The 22,169-nt window shown below is 35.5% G+C and overlaps 4 protein-coding genes across 4 annotated transcripts; 1 reads left to right on the top strand and 3 right to left on the bottom strand.

Annotated features, from left to right (window-relative positions):
• The first annotated feature begins 1,066 nt into the window (after positions 1–1,066).
• LOC111983221 (RING-H2 finger protein ATL22) lies at positions 1,067–3,485 on the top strand. Its single transcript, XM_024014890.2, is given in 4 exon segments — positions 1,067–1,594; positions 1,596–1,710; positions 1,713–1,985; positions 3,006–3,485. Coding segments are annotated over 4 exon segments (807 nt in total). The 5' UTR covers positions 1,067–1,336; the 3' UTR covers positions 3,167–3,485.
• A 1,321-nt stretch (positions 3,486–4,806) lies between these two features.
• LOC136062887 (putative disease resistance protein At4g19050) lies at positions 4,807–6,788 on the bottom strand. Its single transcript, XM_065762575.1, has one exon. It carries the CDS (start codon positions 6,697–6,699, stop codon positions 5,179–5,181), a length of 1,521 nt encoding a protein of 506 aa, XP_065618647.1. The 5' UTR covers positions 6,700–6,788; the 3' UTR covers positions 4,807–5,178.
• Positions 6,789–8,300: 1,512 nt separating this feature from the next.
• Positions 8,301–16,009, bottom strand: LOC111983210 (putative disease resistance protein At4g19050). Its single transcript, XM_024014879.2, has 2 exons — positions 15,901–16,009; positions 8,301–14,442 (listed from the first exon to the last, which is right to left on the bottom strand). The coding sequence occupies exon 2, from the start codon at positions 14,438–14,440 to the stop codon at positions 8,660–8,662; it is 5,781 nt and encodes a 1,926-aa protein (XP_023870647.2). The 5' UTR covers positions 14,441–14,442; positions 15,901–16,009; the 3' UTR covers positions 8,301–8,659.
• Positions 16,010–21,458: 5,449 nt separating this feature from the next.
• LOC111983216 (disease resistance RPP13-like protein 4) lies at positions 21,459–22,169 on the bottom strand. Its single transcript, XM_024014885.2, has one exon. It carries the CDS (start codon positions 22,167–22,169, stop codon positions 21,459–21,461), a length of 711 nt encoding a protein of 236 aa, XP_023870653.2.

Raw genomic sequence — 22,169 nt, 5'->3', positions numbered from 1 at the left:
TAATCCGAGTAGAGGTCATGTAGTAGATATAAAAAATAAAAGTCTAATTTTTTTTTTTTTGGTTGTTGTTGTTGTGAGAATACATTCAATAAGGACCTTATGCAAATCCCCCACTTTACACCCACCAATAGCAATATACCACATCAAGATTTCACTAATAAATGAAATAAATTTATAGACATGTCAAACACAATAATCTCTTAAAAATAAGTCATATATTTAATAAGATTCTCCATTGACTAAAGACAATTTTCCTTTAATCTATTTTTTTTTCTAATACTAATTAATACTGGAAAAAACAAAAAATTATTTTCACAAAAAATTTTCAATCAAAACAAATAGTGCATCAATTAATATACAATCAGTTTGGAGAATCATGAATTGTGTTGCTTTATTAAAATACAATCGATGTTGCGTGACCAGAGGGTATTTGAGTGCTGGTAGTTGTATAATACAATCTTGAATAAAATAAGTTTTCTTTGAGTGTTTGATTAGTTAAATTGATAGCTGATTAACGGAGAGGACTAAATTCAACATAACTTAATCAGCAAGGCAATGACTGGTTAGTGATGTTGACTCATTAGAGCCTGCAAAATGAAGTAGTATTCGTTATTTAACGAGGTATGGCCGGAAAGGCTAGGGTCCAAAACAGAAAATGATATGCAGAAAGATCATAAAGTTTAGGGGTCCACCGAAAATAAAACTGAAATTAAAACGTAAGCTTCAACTTCTAAGATTTGAAATAGAGAAGGTTCAGACGATGTGGTAAAAAAAAAATGAATGTCAAAAGTGAGTTAATATAAAAACGGGTAAAAGTTTATTAGCTCGTGAAAAATAAGAGAGGCCTAGTTGTTTATTATAATTTTTTAAAGTAATAAGAGAGGTCAGATTGTTAGGTTGCGTTATTGACCGGGTACCAAAGTCTTCTCAAGCATCTTCTTGTCTGCTTCCTCAAAGTTTTGGGTCCAAAACCACTACCTAAAACTTTCCAACTGAATGTTGAACCCCCTTAAACACTCTATGATGGAAAAAATTGCATAATTTTTTTAATAATAAACCTATATTTGCTTTCTCTAAAGTGAAAACTCCCCACTTGTTCTGTATAGAAAAAGAAAATAGAGACACTATTTCTAGGTGGCTGAAGTTTGCTTGTCCTTTGGGTTTCGCAGCCTCTGAGTCATTTCGGGTGTGCTTCACTCTCTTTTCGCTGTTCCATTTAAACACCTTCCCATATAAGTTATATAACACATAGGAATAAGATTAAAGAGTAACTAACAACTATCATTGTCCCAAGCTTGTGTCTTCTGCATACCATTTTTTTTTTTTTGGTTAAGCAATGGATGCTTTTCTCTTCCTTATTCTCTTCTCTTCCACCTTGCTAAGCATAAACGCTTATGAAGACACTTGTGCCATGATGCAGTGTGGCGATGGAGCTCCCAAGATTCAATTCCCTTTCCAAGTAAAAGGCTTTCAACTCCAACACTGTGGTCACCCTGGTTTTGAGCTTGTATGCAAAGACAACACCACTTTCATTCCCTTCCCATCCTATAATGGTGACTTGGTTGTTAAAACCATCTCTTATCCACACCAAAAGTCTTAGTCTTCTTGACCCCAAAAACTGTGTCCATGAAGTCTTTCTTAACCTCAACCTCTCTCTTACACCTTTCCATTATTACTATGTTGTTAAGAACTACACATACCTCAATTGTTCTCTAGGTTGGTTTCTTCTTCCTTCAGTGAGATCCCCTGCCTAAGTGGCTCCAAATATCATGTCTATACTGTAGAGCCTTCCTTGGCTATACCAAATTCTTGTAGGCCAGTGAAAACTGTGGCAATTCCTTTTCAGTATAGTCCTTACCTAGCTGACAATAGTTTTGGTCTTGGATTATCTTGGGATTTGCCTGGATCAGAAGATTGTGAAGCAAACGGAGGCCACTGTGGATTGAAGGATAAAACAGGATGTTTTAACTTGGCACATGATATAGGTAATCTTTGTCCTTTGTCCCCATTATTTTTTATTTATTTTTATTTATTATTTATTTTTATTTTTTAGAAATTTTGATTGTGTCCTATAATATTTGACAATTTCTAATTTTAACAATTTTGATTAGTAATGAAACTTGTAAAGTATGTACCAGGACATATTGTCATGTACTAGTTTCTTAGAAAAGAAAAGAAAATTTCATTTTACTAAAAAGAGAATAATAAAATCATTATGGGGATAATAAAACAATAGTTTGAGAGTTTTTGAGATATCAGAAAAAAATTATGTACTACTAAATTTTTCCAAACTTGCTCTGTCATTTCCAATGAAGGAAAAAAAAAAAAAAATACTAGCAATCTTCTACCCCCTAAAGTCCAACCTATCACATATTCCAAGTAACTATTCTGTCTGTCTAATCTTCTAGCATTCACATGGAATCATAGTGGGAAAATAAGATCTAAAACTAATGAAATCATGCATGTCATGTCACTCACATAAATGTGTTATGTGTCCATCATGTATTAGGATAAGCACTCTCAAAGGTATTAATTAGTTATATTTCAATTCTACTTCACGTTGGTCAAATTGACAAAGACTTTGACCCGGTTTTCGTAGAAATACTGAAAGGAAACTTCCCTTCTTGTCACTATGTGCCCTTGTCAAATAACTAGCTATCATGCCCTTGATTGCACATTTAGAATTGTTGTAACATTAATATTTTAAAATTGTATGAATTGAAAAATTGGAGTAGCTAGCATCAATATCTTGTTCAAAACAGAGGAAAACAGACACAGGAGAGGTCTTTTTCACTAGCTAACCAATATATCCCATTTTCAATACATGATCAATTGATCATATATATTATATATAAATCATAATACAAACTAATCTTAATTTTTGGGGTTTTTTATGCATCTGCTTGAGGTAAAAGCCTCAACTAGTAGTATTTGTTAGTTTATACATATAATAAAAGAGAGATTGGTCTAGTAAGTTTATACTAATTGTGGTCTGATTTTTGCAGTCTTCAGTATCGGCATCTTCATTTTTGCGATGGTGGTGGCGACAGTGACGATTATAAGGATCTATCACTCGAAGAAAATACACTGCCAGGATGAAGAAAAGTATTCAGCTGTGGTTGAGAAATTAGGAGACTATAACCAGATTTTGAAACCAAGCAAGTAATCAATAGTAAGCACGAACTATTTAGGACATCGAAGTACAGAAGCACCTTTAGAGGCAAAAAAAAAAAAAAAAAAAAAGTATTTATATAAGAAGTTGGTATGGATTAGCTTTGATTGTATAAATTTTTGTTTTTTTAAAAAAAAAAAAAAATGTATAGCTTTAAGAGCTAATAATTTTGAAAAAGTAGAAAGAAGTTTGGCAACTCAAACAAAATGGTTTAATTGCATGAATCAGACATAAGATTGAGATGAGAAGTGATGTTTCTCAAATTCTCCAACATAATTTCGACATAATAACACGCATGTGACTATTACTTCAAGATTTGAGTCTTGACTAGCTGCGTTTGTGTCTCTTCTTACCACGTCTTAAGGGTCCTTATTACTCTAAGTAATATGCATTGGAGTATAAAGTGAACAATTTAGTTACAGATTTTTTCGGATATGTGAGTACATCATAAACTCATATGGAAATATTTTGTAAAATATATTTTTATAGTTTATTTATAATACTCATTGGGTAGTATTATATTTGAGAATTAGTAATATTACACAAAAATTAATTAAAAAAAAAAATTAAGAGAAGAGAATGAGTTATATTATATTGTTGTAAAAGCTGAAGCTCAAATACCAATATTGATTGTGATTATTGACTTAAGGAAGATTTTCAAAACAAATAATAGGAACGGAGAAAACCAAACCCAAAAATAAAAAGACGACCACGTACTAAAGAGAACACCAAAAATTTACGCAATTCAACGATAGCCTACATATATGGGCAACGGGCAAGAGAAAATTTCAATAATAAATCTAGAAGATACAAATACGATGTAGATGCATTATCACATAACTCAAAATCCCAATAAACCCAAAACAAGAGATCTTCATCTTTATCACTAATATCTAACATCCAAATTTTGCAAATCAACAAACATTTTTTATAATCACTAATATTAGCATATTTTCCGACATATTTGACTAACCATCCGTAAAACTCTTGTAAACTATCAATTGATTCAATTCTTCCACCAGTTAACAATTCTAACCAGTCACGGGGATAATAAAAACTAACTCATTAAGAGACAAGTCCCAAACATGATAACAGATTCTTGGTTTTGCCTCTTTTAGATAGAAACTGAACTTAAGGCAAATCTCATAACCGAGTGAAATCTTCTATACAAAATCCTCTTTGACATATGGCTTGATCATGTAATTACAAGTTCAAAATAGATGCAAATACTTTTTGAGCTTTGGCTATGTGGATCTTCTTCTTCATTTAATTTTTTTTTTTTCTTGGTGGTAAGTAGCTCTCTGGACCTAGTTGCTACATGATGCTTGATCATGACCTATACCATACCATGGACTCAGAACTTGCTAATTAGTTTGCAGTCTCAGCTAATTAAGGAGTAGCGAACCATGGTTCTGCTGCTCCAAAATGCTCTCACCCAAAACTAAACATGAATTTAGAAACTTACTTTGTATACTGACATAAGCAAAGTATCACTCTGTTCCCAGCAAGTAGTTTATCAAGTTGTTTTAAAATACCAGAAAGGCAAGTACATTAATGGTCCTATACAAACAACTGCAAACTAGAAGCTGAATATTGTACCTTACAGTTCAACATTGTACCAAAAGAATTAGAAGGAAAAGAACATAGGTGATTTGCATAAGTCAATAACAAACAATGTTTACAGAGCATTATACGGACTAGGAAAAATAATGCACTCTAAAAAAGACAACTTTTACAATAACCTTAAACTTGGATACATGAAGAAAGGCATAAGAGAAATTAACACGGAACAACAGGGAAAAAGCAAGCTGGGCAGGAATATCAAAATGTGGTTTCCATGTATGAAAAAGATGCAGGGAAACCATAACAAACCTGAGTGTACAAATGGCGCAAGATGCACAATGTAAATAGTGCTATCCTTGTTAATTAAACCATGAGTGCTCTCCTTCAATCTAGTGATCCCTGGACTTCATGGGTCCAGAGTTTTCAACAAATTAGGGCATTCCCTAACTTTGATTTGAAGTCCTTATCTTATCTAAATTTTCGAGATTTGGGCATTCCCTGACTTTGATTAATTTTATAGATGGAAATATATCCTGAACGCTCTTCGACTCTAGCACCCCAATACTAGTCAAATTGGGCAGTTCCACCAGGTGCAGCTTCTGTAAATTCCGCAGTTTACAATCTGTTGATGGATTTGGCATAAACAGAGTCTTCAATTTATCACAGAATTTAATTTGGAGGACTTCAAGATTTTCTGGCAGCCGGGATGAATGAAAAACAGTTTCAAGCATTGGGCAACAATCTAGATATAATTTTTTAAGGTGTCCAAGTTGCAAGTTTCCATTGGAGACACTCTTCAATATGGGAAGGTTTGACGCCCACAGAGTCTCAAGATTTTCCTCCATTAAGACTTTTGCCTTTTCACCAAAAATAGTTTGCATTTCGGTTGACCTCTCTAGCCAACAGCCTTTCATTGCCATGACATTGCCAACATTTATTGACTCCACACCTGCAGCCAAGTCTGATAAGGATTTGATAAACTTGTTATCGATCAAAGAGATATATTCAGCTTTTTGGAGGGCATCCTCAACACCGGAAGGAAAAATATCAAATCCAACGATTTCCAGATACTTGCCATGTTCTTCAGGAAGAGAAAGAATCTGGAAGTAGATTTCTCTGAAGTTAGGGTCAACTCTGTGCCAACAAATGTCCCTAGCTGGGCCTTCCTTTTCATGAGCACAAACAGAGAACTGAAATTCTTTGAAGCATGTCTCCCATAACCCAGGATTTGTCTTCAAATATTGGAAGAATTCAGTGCCACTCAATGACATGCAAGGCCTATTTTGACTGCACTTGAAGATGCCACACTGATCCCAGTTTAGCTCCTCCGGTAAGTTCTTTATCTTCCCCCAGTCAAGTGTTTGAACATCCTTTAAGTCTGGTAAAGTAAGGCGCTTCAAGTGAGTCAGCTGTGAGATCTCATAGGGAAACTCCTTGACTCTAGTTCCCCACAAATCAAGGACTTCCAAATGAGTAACTGATTTCAGACACAGTAGCTTCTCCAATCTTGAACAATCTCTTAAGTTAAGGTCACGGAGATTGCTAAAATTTTCAAGTGATGGTAGAGACTGAATGTCTGTTTCAGAAAGATTCAAAACCTCTAGCTGTGTACATTTTTCCAAATTTGGACATAATTCGGACAGTCTGCAACGTTGAAGTAAAAGCTGAGTGAGGTTGGTGAGGTTGGTGAGGTTGGACGTGGGAGGTAACTTAAGTGCAGTTCCTGATAGGTTGAGGAACCGAAGGTGAACCATATTCTCCAAGAATTTAGCTTCAGTTTCTTCCAAAGACCTTGCACCACATAAATCAAGCTCCTCAAGTTTCGAAAGAGATTCCAGAGGTGGAAGTTCTTTTAGATTGACACAGTTTCTTAGTAAGAGTTGACAGAGGTTACTAAGATTGGAAAGGGATGGTAGACGTTCAATCTTAGTTTCTGAGAGGTTAAGTTGTTGAAGGCAAGTCATGTGCTGAAAGGATTCATCCACAATTTCTTTCAAAGCACTACAACCTGAAAGATTAAGAATTTCAAGGTTACAAAGGTTAGAAAGTGAGGGTAACTTTTTTTTTGTTTAAAAAAAAAAAAAAATGCATGGCTTTAAGAGCTAATAATTTTGAAAAAGTAGAAAGAAGTTTGGCAACTCAAACAAAATGGTTTAATTGCATGAATCAGACATAAGATTGAGATGAGAAGTGATGTTTCTCAAATTCTCCAACATAATTTCGACATAATAACACGCATGTGACTATTACTTCAAGATTTGAGTCTTGACTAGCTGCGTTTGTGTCTCTTCTTACCACGTCTTAAGGGTCCTTATTACTCTAAGTAATATGCATTGGAGTATAAAGTGAACAATTTAGTTACAGATTTTTTCGGATATGTGAGTACATCATAAACTCATATGGAAATATTTTGTAAAATATATTTTTATAGTTTATTTATAATACTCATTGGGTAGTATTATATTTGAGAATTAGTAATATTACACAAAAATTAATTAAAAAAAAAAATTAAGAGAAGAGAACGAGTTATATTATATTGTTGTAAAAGCTGAAGCTCAAATACCAATATTGATTGTGATTATTGACTTAAGGAAGATTTTCAAAACAAATAATAGGAACGGAGAAAACCAAACCCAAAAATAAAAAGACGGCCACGTACTAAAGAGAACACCAAAAATTTATGCAATTCAACTATAGCCTACATATATGGGCAACGGGCAAGAGAAAATTTCAATAATAAATCTAGAAGATAGAAATACGATGTAGATGCATTATCACATAACTCAAAATCCAATAAACCCAAAACAAGAGATCTTCATCTTTATCACTAATATCTAACATCCAAATTTTGCAAATCAACAAACATTTTTTATAATCACTAATATTAGCATATTTTCCGACATATTTGACTAACCATCCGTAAAACTCTTGTAAACTATCAATTGATTCAATTCCACCAGTTAACAATTCTAACCAGTCACGGGGATAATAAAAACTAACTCATTAAGAGACAAGTCCCAAACATGATAACAGATTCTTGGTTTTGCCTCTTTTAGATAGAAACTGAACTTAAGGCAAATCTTATAACCGAGTGAAATCTTCTATACAAAATCCTCTTTGACATATGGCTTGATCATGTAATTACAAGTTCAAAATAGATGCAAATACTTTTTGAGCTTTGGCTATGTGGATCTTCTTCTTCATTTAAATTTTTTTTTTTCTTGGTGGTAAGTATCTCTCTGGACCTAGTTGCTACATGATGCTTGATCATGACCTATACCATACCATGGACTCAGAACTTGCTAATTAGTTTGCAGTCTCAGCTAATTAAGGAGTAGCTAACCATGGTTCTGCTGCTTCAAAATGCTCTCACCCAAAACTAAACATGAATTTAGAAATTTACTTTGTATACTGACATAAGCAAAGTATCACTCTGTTCCCAGCAAGTAGTTTATCAAGTTGTTTTAAAATACCAGAAAGGCAAGTAGATTAAAGGTCCTATACAAACAACTACAACCTAGAAGCTGAATATTGTACCTTACAGTTCAACATTGTACCAAAAGAATTAGAAGGAAAAGAACATAGGTGATTCGCATAAGTCAATAACAAACAATGTTTACAGAGCATTATATGGACTAGGAAAAATAATGCACTCTAAAATAGACAACTTTTACAATAACCTTAAACTTGGATACATGAAGAAAGGCATAAGAGAAATTAACACGGAACAACAGGGAAAAAGCAAGCTGGGCAGGAATATCAAAATGTGGTTTCCCTGTATGAAAAAGATGCAGGGAAACCATAACAAACCTGAGTGTACAAATGGCTCAAGATGCACAATGTAAATAGTGCTATCCTTGTTAATTAAACCATGAGAGCTCTCCTTCAATCTAGTGATCCCTGGACTTCATGGGTCCAGAGTTTTCAACAAATTGAGGCATTCCCTGACTTTGATTTGAAGTCCTTAATCTTATCTAAATTTTCGAGATTTGGACATTCCCTGACTTTGATTAATTTTATAGATGGAAATATATCCTGAACGCTCTTCAACTCCAGCACCCCAATACTAGTCAAATTGGGCAGTTCCACCAGGTGCAGCTTCTGTAAATTCCGCAGTTTACAATCTGTTGATGGATTTGGCATAAACAGAGTCTTCAATTTATCACAGAATTTAATTTGGAGGACTTCAAGATTTTCTGGCAGCTGGGATGAATGAAAAACAGTTTCAAGCATTGGGCAACAATCTAGATATAATTTTTTAAGGTGTCCAAGTTGCAAGTTTCCATTGGAGACACTCTTCAATATGGGAAGGTTTGACACCCACAGAGTCTCAAGATTTTTCTCCCTTAAGACTTCCTTTTCACCAAAAATAGTTTGCATTTCGGTTGACCTCTCTAGCCAACAGCCTTTCATTGCCATGACATTGCCAACATTTATTGACTCCACACCTGCAGCCAAGTCTGATAAGGATTTGATAAACTTGTTATCGATCAAAGAGATATACTCAGCTTTTTGGAGGGCATCCTCAACACCGGAAGGAAATCTATCAAATCCAACAATTTCCAGATACTTGCCATGTTCTTCAGGAAGAGAAAGAATCTGGAAGTAGATTTCTCTGAAGTTAAGGTCAACTCTGTGCCAACAAATGTCCCTAGCTGTGCCTTCCTTTTCATGAGCACAAACAGAGAACTGAAATTCTTTGAAGCATGTCTCCCATAACCCAGGATTTGTCTTCAAATATTGGAAGAATTCAGTGCCACTCAATGACATGCAAGGCCTATTTTGACTGCACTTGAAGATGCCACACTGATCCCAGTTTAGCTCCTCTGGTAAGTTCTTTATCTTCCCCCAGTCAAGTGTTTGAACATCCTTTAAGTCTGGTAAATTAAGGCGCTTCAAATAAGTCAACTGTGAGATCTCATAGGGAAACTCCTTGACTCTAGTTCCCCATAAATCAAGGACTTCCAAATGAGTAACTGATTTCAGACATGGTAGCTTCTCCAAGCTTGAACAATCTCTTAAGTTAAGGTCACGGAGATTGCTAAAATTTTCAAGTGATGGTAGAGACTGAATGTCTGTCTCAGAAAGATTCAAAACCTCTAGCTGCGTACATTTTTCCAAATTTGGACATAATTCGGACAGTCTACAACGTTGAAGTAAAAGCTGAGTGAGGTTTGTGAGGTTGGTGAGGTTGGACGTGGGAGGTAACTTAAGTTCAGTTCCTGATAGGTTGAGGAACCGAAGGTGAACCATGTTCTCCAAGAATTTAGCTTCAGTTTCTTCCAAAGACCTTGCACCACATAAATCAAGCTCCTCAAGTTTCGAAAGAGATTCCAGAGGTGGAAGTTCTTTTAGATTGACACAGTTTCTTAGTAAGAGTTGACAGAGGTTACTAAGATTGGAAAGGGATGGTAGACGTTCAATCTTAGTTTCTGAGAGGTTAAGTTGTTGAAGGCAAGTCATGTGCTGAAAGGATTCATCCACAATTTCTTTCAAAGCACTACAACCTGAAAGATTAAGAATTTCAAGGTTACAAAGGTTAGAAAGTGAGGGTAACTTTTGAAGGTTGGTTTTTGAGAGTTCAAGATGACGGAGGTATCTCAGATGTTTGAGGATATTATCTTCGATTTTGTCTAAAATCGAAGCATCAGAAAGATTCAGCGACTTGAGATTTGGGAGGCTGTTATTATTGGAAGGTAAATGCCTGATTCTGGTATTAGAAAGATTGAGGGTCTTGAGGCCATCCATACTTGGAAAGATTTCATCTTGATTTTCCTTCAGCATAGAAGAACCTGAAAGATCAAGAATTTCAAGCTGAGATACTGATTTTAGGCTGGGCAGTCTAGTTAAGCATTCACAACATCTTAATGAGAGTTGAGTGAGATTTCCCAGATTTTTCAAAAAAGGCAAGCGGTCAATCTTTGTTTGGGAAAGATCAAGCATTCGAAGTTTTGCATGTGCTTTAAACGTCTTATCTTTCAATTTTTTCAATTCAATAGCACCAGAAAGATCAAGCACTAGGAGGTTTTCAAGTTTTTGTAGTCTTGGAAGTTCTTCCAAGCTAGCACACCCCCTTAGCACCCCAATACTAGTCAAATTGGGCAGTTCCACCAGGTGCAGCTTCTGTAAATTCCGCAGTTTACAATCTGTTGATGGATTTGGCATAAACAGAGTCTTCAATTTATCACAGAATTTAATTTGGAGGACTTCAAGATTTTCTGGCAGCCGGGATGAATGAAAAACAGTTTCAAGCATTGGGCAACAATCTAGATATAATTTTTTAAGGTGTCCAAGTTGCAAGTTTCCATTGGAGACACTCTTCAATATGGGAAGGTTTGACGCCCACAGAGTCTCAAGATTTTCCTCCATTAAGACTTTTGCCTTTTCACCAAAAATAGTTTGCATTTCGGTTGACCTCTCTAGCCAACAGCCTTTCATTGCCATGACATTGCCAACATTTATTGACTCCACACCTGCAGCCAAGTCTGATAAGGATTTGATAAACTTGTTATCGATCAAAGAGATATATTCAGCTTTTTGGAGGGCATCCTCAACACCGGAAGGAAAAATATCAAATCCAACGATTTCCAGATACTTGCCATGTTCTTCAGGAAGAGAAAGAATCTGGAAGTAGATTTCTCTGAAGTTAGGGTCAACTCTGTGCCAACAAATGTCCCTAGCTGGGCCTTCCTTTTCATGAGCACAAACAGAGAACTGAAATTCTTTGAAGCATGTCTCCCATAACCCAGGATTTGTCTTCAAATATTGGAAGAATTCAGTGCCACTCAATGACATGCAAGGCCTATTTTGACTGCACTTGAAGATGCCACACTGATCCCAGTTTAGCTCCTCCGGTAAGTTCTTTATCTTCCCCCAGTCAAGTGTTTGAACATCCTTTAAGTCTGGTAAAGTAAGGCGCTTCAAGTGAGTCAGCTGTGAGATCTCATAGGGAAACTCCTTGACTCTAGTTCCCCACAAATCAAGGACTTCCAAATGAGTAACTGATTTCAGACACAGTAGCTTCTCCAATCTTGAACAATCTCTTAAGTTAAGGTCACGGAGATTGCTAAAATTTTCAAGTGATGGTAGAGACTGAATGTCTGTTTCAGAAAGATTCAAAACCTCTAGCTGTGTACATTTTTCCAAATTTGGACATAATTCGGACAGTCTGCAACGTTGAAGTAAAAGCTGAGTGAGGTTGGTGAGGTTGGTGAGGTTGGACGTGGGAGGTAACTTAAGTGCAGTTCCTGATAGGTTGAGGAACCGAAGGTGAACCATATTCTCCAAGAATTTAGCTTCAGTTTCTTCCAAAGACCTTGCACCACATAAATCAAGCTCCTCAAGTTTCGAAAGAGATTCCAGAGGTGGAAGTTCTTTTAGATTGACACAGTTTCTTAGTAAGAGTTGACAGAGGTTACTAAGATTGGAAAGGGATGGTAGACGTTCAATCTTAGTTTCTGAGAGGTTAAGTTGTTGAAGGCAAGTCATGTGCTGAAAGGATTCATCCACAATTTCTTTCAAAGCACTACAACCTGAAAGATTAAGAATTTCAAGGTTACAAAGGTTAGAAAGTGAGGGTAACTTTTGAAGGTTGGTTTTTGAGAGTTCAAGATGACGGAGGTATCTCAGATGTTTGAGGATATTATCTTCGATTTTGTCTAAAATCGAAGCATCAGAAAGATTCAGCGACTTGAGATTTGGGAGGCTGTTATTATTGGAAGGTAAATGCCTGATTCTGGTATTAGAAAGATTGAGGGTCTTGAGGCCATCCATACTTGGAAAGATTTCATCTTGATTTTCCTTCAGCATAGAAGAACCTGAAAGATCAAGAATTTCAAGCTGAGATACTGATTTTAGGCTGGGCAGTCTAGTTAAGCATTCACAACATCTTAATGAGAGTTGAGTGAGATTTCCCAGATTTTTCAAAAAAGGCAAGCGGTCAATCTTTGTTTGGGAAAGATCAAGCATTCGAAGTTTTGCATGTGCTTTAAACGTCTTATCTTTCAATTTTTTCAATTCAATAGCACCAGAAAGATCAAGCACTAGGAGGTTTTCAAGTTTTTGTAGTCTTGGAAGTTCTTCCAAGCTAGCACACCCCCTTAGCATGAGCCACCTAAGTTCACTCAGTTCAGAGATGGAAGAAGGCAGCGATTTGATCTGGACTGCAGAGAGCTTCAGGCTTCGAAGTTGAAGCAATTTATGAAAAAAATCATCTGGAATTTTCTTCAAGGAGGTAGCACCTGATATCTCTAGAACCGTTAATGATTCAAGTCCTTTGATATTATCAACGTTCTCCAATAGATCACATCCTCTGAGCACAAGAAGATGAAGCTTGTACATTTCAGACAAGTTTGACGGCAATGTTTTGATTGTGGGATTGAAAAGTGCAAGAACTTCAATTCCCTTCATTGGCTTAAAGAATGTATCAAGGACTTCCCTGGAGAGACGACTTCCATCAATTAGTAGTGTGGACACTTTATCCCATTTGTCACGGTTGCACATTGTTTTCATCAAACCGTCTGCATGTGTGATTCTCCCAAAACCTTGCCAATGGCCACCCTCAAACACTCTAGCCAAACCCAAACTTGATTTCCCTTCATTCCTATCAGGACAACAATCAAGGATTGTAAGTGCTAATCCTTCCACGACAACGGCATTATCATCTCGTATTTTCAGCAGATGGCGATCTATAAGCTCCACTAAAACACGATGTCCCTCTTCATACACCTTCTCAACATGGTCAACAGGACCAAAATATCCTTCCAATATCCAGCAAGCTATCAACTCATTGTAATGGACTCCACCATGCTTGAGAAAGAACTGCAAGCTATACCAACAACAATCAATCAAAGCCTTATCTCTCTTCGGCAACATTTCATACCCACAGCGCAGCAGTTGATTTGCACTGTTATGTGCATCCTCACATGTCGCTGCTTCTTTCATAGCACTTTCCAATGTCCAAACCCCAGAATCATGCTCTACAATGCGATTTAAGGCTTCTGCTATTACTACAATCGCAGCTGGTAGACCCTTGCTCTTTTTGGCAATTCTTAAGGCATGTGTTTGAAAATCATCAATGCCTGAAACGTTTTCAGTGACTCTTTTCTTAAACAGACTTAATCCCTCTTCATTGGACAAAGGCTCAATCACTATTTTTATTAGCTCACTCTTAGTTTCAGTCACTTCATTTCCTTCCACAACTGGCTTTTTTCTTCTAGTGAATAAAACCTTAAACAAAGTCTGCTCATCCAATTGCCCAATTTTTGTTAATGCTGACATAATATCATTTTCATTCATTGTGTCAGGAACACCATCGACAATCAGGAAAAGAAACTTACTATCCAATCTCATTTCTTTAAGCTTAGCAGATATCTTATCTTTCAAGCTTTTCACGTCCTCCTCTTTATGGTCCTCCTCCTTAGTGGCATTATCTTCCCACTCCTCAATAGTGGTAAGTACAGACAATTGACGGGCAATGTTCTCATGAAGAGACATGTTCTCGTCGAGAGACTTCTTATCATCTTGTTGATTCAGAAATACCCAAAGAGTCACATAAGATAGGTCCTCCTTGTCTGCTGAATCAGCTATCTTTCTTGCAATCCATGTTTTCCCAACTCCTGCATCCCCAATGAGAACAATTGTCGTCACATTGTCATCCTTCAACAGCTCAAGTATGTTATCTTTCTCCGCTTCTCTCAAGGCCATAGCTAATATGAAAAATTCAATGTCAGAATTTTGATAAGATTAAAAGAATCAGTTTAGCAAAAAGATAAATTCCACCTTGCACAAACACACACATATTGATATACACACATGCACAAAGTACTTTATTCCTCCAAGAAAGTTTTTTACAACACTTTATAAAAGATTTTCATTAAATGGTTAATTTTTACTCCCATTTTACCAATAGTTAATATATAAAAGATTTTCATTAACTGTTTATTTCTATACATATTCTTTGTTTATTTGAAGTTTTTAAAACAAATAACAACCATCAAAATCTTTAAAAACATATCTAAAATTACATTGAGAACAAGCATAGTGTCCCCGGCGTGTCCATGTCCGAGATGGACATGCTAAGGATTCTGGAATTTCCGTGCTTCTTACCAAAAAAATTCCTTCAACAGGTGTGCTATGAAATATGAATTGAAACCTCAAACTCAGTCACACCCTTTTTAGTGTCCTCTGCCTTAACCACTCTGCTACAATGACTTTAGCTCTTGTAAGTACTTCCTTGAGATCAACTACTTACTAGTTACTAATATATATATATATATATATATAAATCAAAGTACTTTATTCCTCCAAGAAAGTTTTTTACAACACTTTATAAAAGATTTTCATTAAATGGTTAATTTTTACTCCCATTTTACCAATAGTTAATATATAAAAGATTTTCATTAACTGTTTATTTCTATACATATTCTTTGTTTATTTGAAGTTTTTAAAACAAAAAACAACCATCAAAATCTTTAAAAACATATCTAAAATTACATTGAGAACAAGCATAGTGTCCCCGGCGTGTCCATGTCCGAGATGGACATGCTAAGGATTTTGGAATGTCCGTGCTTCTTACCAAAAAAAGTTCCTTCAACAGGTGTGCTATGAAATATGAATTGAAACCTCAAACTCAATCACACCCTTTTTAGTGTCCTCTGCCTTAACCACTCTGCTACAATGACTTTAGCTCTTGTAAGTACTTCCTTGAGATCAACTACTTACTAATATATATATATATATATATATAAAACTAAAATATCAACTTCCCTAGTGGATTGTGGAATCTATAATTCTGTAAAATATATCACTAATGGGTACATAGAATCATAGATAGAGCAAAGTGGTGGAAAAATTATTTTGTTACGTAGCACTATAAAATCATTGGCTAGAATAATGAAAACAATATTAAAAAAAAAAAAAATTAGAAACCCGTATTTTATTCTCAAGCTAAGATTTGAGACACAAAATAAAAAAGCTCTCAATATCTCCACAGAAACAGATCCTCTGAGTGAGAGAGAGAGAGATCGTTAAGATAAGTTAAGATGCACAGACAAACACATTTTCTAATTTTAGACATTATTCTACATTATCTAAACCAAAACGGCATGATAAATTACTTAGGATCAGAAGCATGGTAAATAATAAAAGGAAAGTAAACGAAAAACCTGGTACGTTTTTTTTCTGGGTTGCAAAGCAAAGCAAAGCAAAACAGCTCCTTCAAGTTCAACTCTCTGAGTCTGAGCTCTCTCAACTCTCAAGCATGACTGATCAAAAGTCTTGTTTGGTATCTCGCTGGCTTTTGGTTTAAAAGTCTTCAGTCTTTCCCAAGTCAACTACTTGCGAGTTGTGTTTACGAAATTACCCTTTCAATAATTGCTTTAAACTTTAAAGTGATTTTTTTCTTTTTCTTTCTATATATATTTTTTTAATTTAAAGCTGCAAAAGTTTTATTCATATTGAATTCTGGGGGAGCCATGCTGGAGGTAATTTGGTTAAAAAGTTTATGTTTTTGGTTTTTTTCTATCTTTTTAACTTCAACAAAAATAGTATTTTTGAAAATATATTAGTATTAATGTTTCTCTTTTTGTCACATATTTGGTATGAGTTATGAAAGTTATAAAAAAAAATTATATATTTTATCTCAGATTTAATAAATAATCAAATCTCAACAAGGTTTGGTTTACCTGCGTAATTTTCCAATAGTCAGAGCAATATGATTTTAACATTTTTCATTTTTTGAAAAAATTATCTAAAATCATAGATTTTTAACAAGATGTGAGCACAGGTGGTAGCAATATCTTCTTTAGATGACACGCGTTAATCAATGGCCTCATAATGGCTTTAGATTAGTAGAATCTCATAAATTCCTTTATTTTTTGTTTTTTGTTTTTCCATCACAACCTCGACAACTCCATTACTGCCAAAGCATTGATCTATATGGGGGTTATTTCCATTTTCCAGTAGTAGTTCGACTTCACATAGCAACAACAAATTGAAAGTGATCAAAGTGCACCCTAAATTGCTGCATTTGATGGATGATTGTAGATCTCTCCTGTATAGAAGTCCTTACTTGCAAATCAACCATGCGTTTAGAGAAGCTAACAGATGTGATAATGCTTTGGCTAGCTTGGGAAGATCTCATTCTCCAAATTTTGTTTTATTTTTTGCTCCCCTGAATCCTAACAAATGTTGATTCTACGAAGCAGGAGCAAGATTGCACTTAGTTTTGTGAGGTGTGGAGTCCATCACAAGATTACAATGCAATCAGGGACGAAGCCAGGAATTTATGTTTGAGGGGTCGAGGTAAAACTATCATATTAATTTGTAATTCAAGAAAAATTCAAACTATTACGTACATATGCATCTTCGTGCATTATTATTATTATTATTATTTATTAGTGTAATTCTTATTAGCACTTAAAATACTAACAAGCTAAATGACTAAGTGAAGAGATCTGATGTTTGATCTTTGCCTAAAAAAAAAAAAGCAATTGGTATTTTAATCTGATGGTAAAGAGTAATAATTAAGAGCGAATGTCATAAGTTGAAACTATCTCTAAAAAATGGAAGGGCATATTGTAGAGTTTTGGGAAAGGGAAAAACTTAAATACGGTACATTTTTAAGTGTAGTACATTACATTTCCTAATGAAACTCAACCACCTATTTACCATGGCCAATAAAATACAAACATTATTTTCATTTTCAAGAACAATTGTGTTTAATATAGTTGAGTTAATTGGGGAATTTAATATATTATATGTAAGTTTTATCCTTTTAGAAAAAAAAAATGAATGAATCTTTTTTCTTTTTTGGAAAAAAAAAAGAAAGAATGAATCTTCAAAATTGAACTAAAACTAAAAGTTAGAAGAAGTTAATAAAAGTATATGAGATATGGCTAAGCATTATTCTTGTGGGGGCGGCTATTAAAAAAATGGGGTGAAATCTAAATTTACCAATTAGCTATTAGAGGGGTTCTAAAAAAATTTGGGGGGGTCAACCCATAATGTACCTCCGCCCCTTAATGCAATGTACCATGTACATCTGCTAAAATATCACATCTTCGCAAGCATTGAAAATCAAAATGAAGTTTTTAACTAACAAAAGTTAGTAGAAATGCATCAAAATAAACTTGAATTATCATCAAGAAATTGCAAACCCATCTAAAATCCTACCAAACAATCAAACCCCATTAAAGCACTTAAAATACTTACTAGCACTTAAAATACTAACAAGCTAAATGACAAAGTGAAGAGATCTGAGGTTCGATCTTTGCCTAAAAAAAAAAACCAATTGGTATTTTAATCTGATGATAAAAAGTAATAATTAGGAGCGGATATCATAAGTTGAAACTATCTCTAAAAAATGGAAGGGCATATTGTAGAGTTTTGGGAAAGGGAAAAACTTAAATACGGTACATTTTTAAGTGTAGTACATTACATTTCCTAATGAAACTTGAAAGTTCAATATGGGTATGAAACACCCTTGAACGTTTAGACCCCCCAATACAAAAATACCAATTCAAGCTATATAACAAACAACGTATGTGCGGAAAATGATAAATAGCTTATACCGGAATTGAGAAACAATCTAAACTATAAATAATCACACACACAGCAGTAATTAAATGGTAAAGATAAAGGGAAGAGAAATGCAAACACAAGGACAACACTCAATGTGTTATCGAAGAGGAAACCGAAGCCCTCGGCGTAAAATCTCTCCGCCGCCCTTCAAGCGGTCAATAATCCACTAGAAAATGTAGTTGGGATACATGAACAGCAATAGACCCTCCAAGCCTAATCTACCCAGGTACCTAAGCCCTCCAAGCTTCCTGCTCCAACGAGGTTGCACCGAACCTTTTTTTTTTTCTAACTTACCGAATTCCGCTATTTGATCATAGCATTAACCAATATATATTGGTTCCTTCCCAAATTGCTTCCCTAAGCACCAAATGGACCTTCTCACAGACGTGGGTGTGGTGAGATAAGGGTTTGGTAAATAACCTCTCAAGGGTACGACAATGGAGAGGAAGAGAGTAGAGGAATTTGTAGAGTCTCTTTGATGAAGATTGGGGATGAGGCAATCTTGTTTTTCTCTAGGGTTTTCTCTCACAAAATTCTCTCTGGAAGCTCTCTCAATATGATGGGTATAAGGGTGTATATATAGTAGGGTGAGAAGGGAATGCAAAACGTCAGTTTTTGCCAAACAAGGCAAATTGGCGATTTGGTCTCGCGGCTTGTCCAAGTCGCGAGTTCAAGTTGCGACGTAACGGCCTGGCCAGCCTGGGACTTTTGTCCTGTAGCGTGACAGCTGGCGCGACCCTTCAGCTTCTCAATGTGCCTCTCACGTGCCAGTTTTTGGCGGCTTGCCAGTCGCGATCCACCCGCAAGCCCTAGCCGCGAACCTCTGTTTTTCTTGCACACTCTTGAGCTTTTCTTCACATCTTCTCACACACTACCCTTACAATTTTCCCACTTAAATACAGGGTTACTAAGTGCTAAATTACAAGCAAATTGGTCACAAAATAAATCCAATTAAATGATTGATTAAATTCAACCTTAGAAAACTCAACCACCTATTTACCATGACCAATAAAACACAAACATTATTTTCATTTTCAAGAACAATTGTGTTTAATATAGTTGAGTTAATTGGGGAATTTAATATATTATATGTAAGTTTTATCCTTTTAGAAAAAAAAATGAATGAATCTTTTTTCTTTTTTGGAAAAAAAAAAAGAAAGAATCTTCAAAATTGAACTAAAACTAAAAGTTAGAAGAAGTTAATAAAGTATATGAGATATGGTTGGAGTGTTGACAGAAGGAATGGAAAAAGAAAAATGGTGAAAAATTAAGATTTTGGGAATCCAAATTTGGTTGATGTGTTGAAGGAGGGGGGGCCAAGCATTATTCTTGTGGGGGGTTCTTTGTATCTATAGACTTTTAAAAAAAAAAATTCTACGCAGTAAATTAGTTGTAGGGGAACCGAAATCAACTACCCACCCAATTGGAAAGAAATTTAATGTTTGACAGCCCAATACAATTAATTTATAGAGGTGGATTATCAGGGTCAACATTTTCGAGCCTTATTGGTTTTGTTTAGATTAGTAAGATTACGAGAGGTTGCTAGAGAGAAAGAAATAAATTTTTGAATTTGTTCTTCCTCGAGTTAGTATGAGGATCACTAATTCATATAATGTCCAAGTCTTGGTCATAAATTTTGTGGTTACACGATGTATGCTTTTTTATAATTTCTCTGTCCCCCCCATTTGGAGTAGTCACCTTTTCTTATATAAATACTTGAAGTATATCCTAGCCCTCCACTTGTACAATCACTACTCTTCATTTGGATACTTCTCCTATCAGGGCTTTGTTGGAGGTTGTAAAACGTGCTGCAAGCTATGAGGGTACTATTCAAAGGTCATTCTGCCTTTAATGCGACTAGCTAAGTTGGTGCAGTGTATTGAATGCGGAGGTGATGAGTAACTTACCTGGAAGCTCCTCATCTTTTTTACTTGTTTGTCTCTACTTCTTTCTTCGATCTTCAGTCTTCTAGTCCAAGTGGCCTAAACACAGTCTCTTCTAAGGAGTGCTTGATCCTCGGACGGGCCGCTTCTTCGGTTTCAATATTTGGGTTTTTCCCAACGTGATGGGCTGAAGCTGATGAGAAGTTTAGCCCACCTTTTCCTCGGGTCAGCCTGCCTAGTGATGTTTTTTTCCTCAGACCTCACCCTCCTACATTAGTAATTTTGCATCTAAAACAAGATAATAGAATTTAAATAATATTTAATTCTTTTTTACAAAAAAGTCACATATATATAAACCTTAATTTAGTTTACATCTAATGCCCCAAAATGCATCAATCCACCCTGACACTCCTCTAATATGTGTGTTGGCTCAAATACATGAATCCTACATGAATATGAGAGTGATATTGCATATTACACAAATATATTTCCTATGTTCTGCGTAGGGTTATGATATACTACTGGACATTGTTCTGGTATTTGCCAGAATTCCAATTGGATGACATATAGTAGTAGCTTTCTGAGTGTCTTTTCTATTAAAATTCCATGAACTTGATCAAGTCCAACATGTAACCCTTCTCTGTAGTTTGGATCTCGAAAATCCAAACAAAACAGGGACCAAGTAGAAGCCGTACGTATCATACAAGAATGAACAGATTTCAATCCTTACCAATGAAGCTGCAAAGGTTACTGCTAGGCCCTCTCCCACACTTTGAAAATCTTGTCTCTCCTACTTATAATTCATGAGCAATACTAGCAAAAGTTTGATCTTTAATGTTTTAATTCCATTTAGTGGTACTCAACGTGCACCAGAAGTATATCAATAGCGTTTTACGAAGAAATATGAGAAGGTCATATGAAATAATATTGACTTCGATGGAACAAACATGCAAGGAGTATTATTATTATATAAGGAGATATTGTCATTTATTTAGTAAAAATCCATTAATAAAGTACAGAATTCAGAAAAGATATAGAATCATAGATTTGGAATTCAAATTAAAATTTTACTACCAACCAAAAACAAAACAGAAATTCAAATTAAATAGCGATCGATATTCTCTCTCAAGAAAAATAAAATAAAAAAAGCAATCAACACACTAGAATAGTACTATTTAATAATAACGTGAGGCCAGTAGAGAACAACAACCAATTGCAATCCCTCTCACAGCTACTTTTGTTCGATTTGATCAGGATCCTTATTTCTTCATCCACACTCCATGCTCGTCGCAAGGGCAGAGTGTGATCCCAGGGCATTTGACTTTCTCCAAGTAAACCAAATCTGAGAAGGAATCTATCAGTTCTCTCCAATTCATCTTCAATTCACGCAAGTAGTTCAAATGTAAAGCTTGAACCTTCAACCACTTGCTTCTGTCTAAAGTTGCGAGGTTTCCTCCTCTAATGTAGAGTTTTTCTAGGAGTGGCAAAGAATCAGGTGTCAGCCACGTCGATGTAGAATTGGGGAAACACTGAAGATCCAGCTTCTCAAGTTGCTTTGGAAGTTCCTCCGTCACTGTTTTTGGGTTGTGTTGCTTTGGAGCTGATTTGAAAATTTTCCAGCAGCTAGCATCTCCTCCAATCTGAGCTTCTCCTTGCTGATTTGCTAGCGTTGCCACCCATGCTATTGTTAGCTTTCGGAGTATTCCTCCTCCTCCAATCTGTTGGAGAGCACTTAGATCCTCATCTGTAGGGAAGTCCTTACTATTTGCATTGATGGTCAGTTCCCTCAACTTCTTCAATTCCTTCAAATCATCTAAAGTAGCCGAGCCTTTTCTTTGTGGATTACTAATGACAAATCCCTTAAGGACTCGAAGTTGTACGAGTGCGGAAAGCTCCTTGGGCAGGCGAGCTAGCACATAACAGTCAGAAAGATCCAAGTACCTGAGGTTCGTGAGTTTGCCTATCTCCAT

Source organism: Quercus suber, unplaced genomic scaffold (assembly GCF_002906115.3).
Source record: "Quercus suber isolate HL8 unplaced genomic scaffold, Cork oak 2.0 scaffold_464, whole genome shotgun sequence".
NCBI classification, from domain to species: domain Eukaryota; kingdom Viridiplantae; phylum Streptophyta; class Magnoliopsida; order Fagales; family Fagaceae; genus Quercus; species Quercus suber.
The sequence above is the reverse complement of the archived record's forward strand: the minus strand, read 5'-3'. Positions and strand labels throughout refer to the sequence as shown.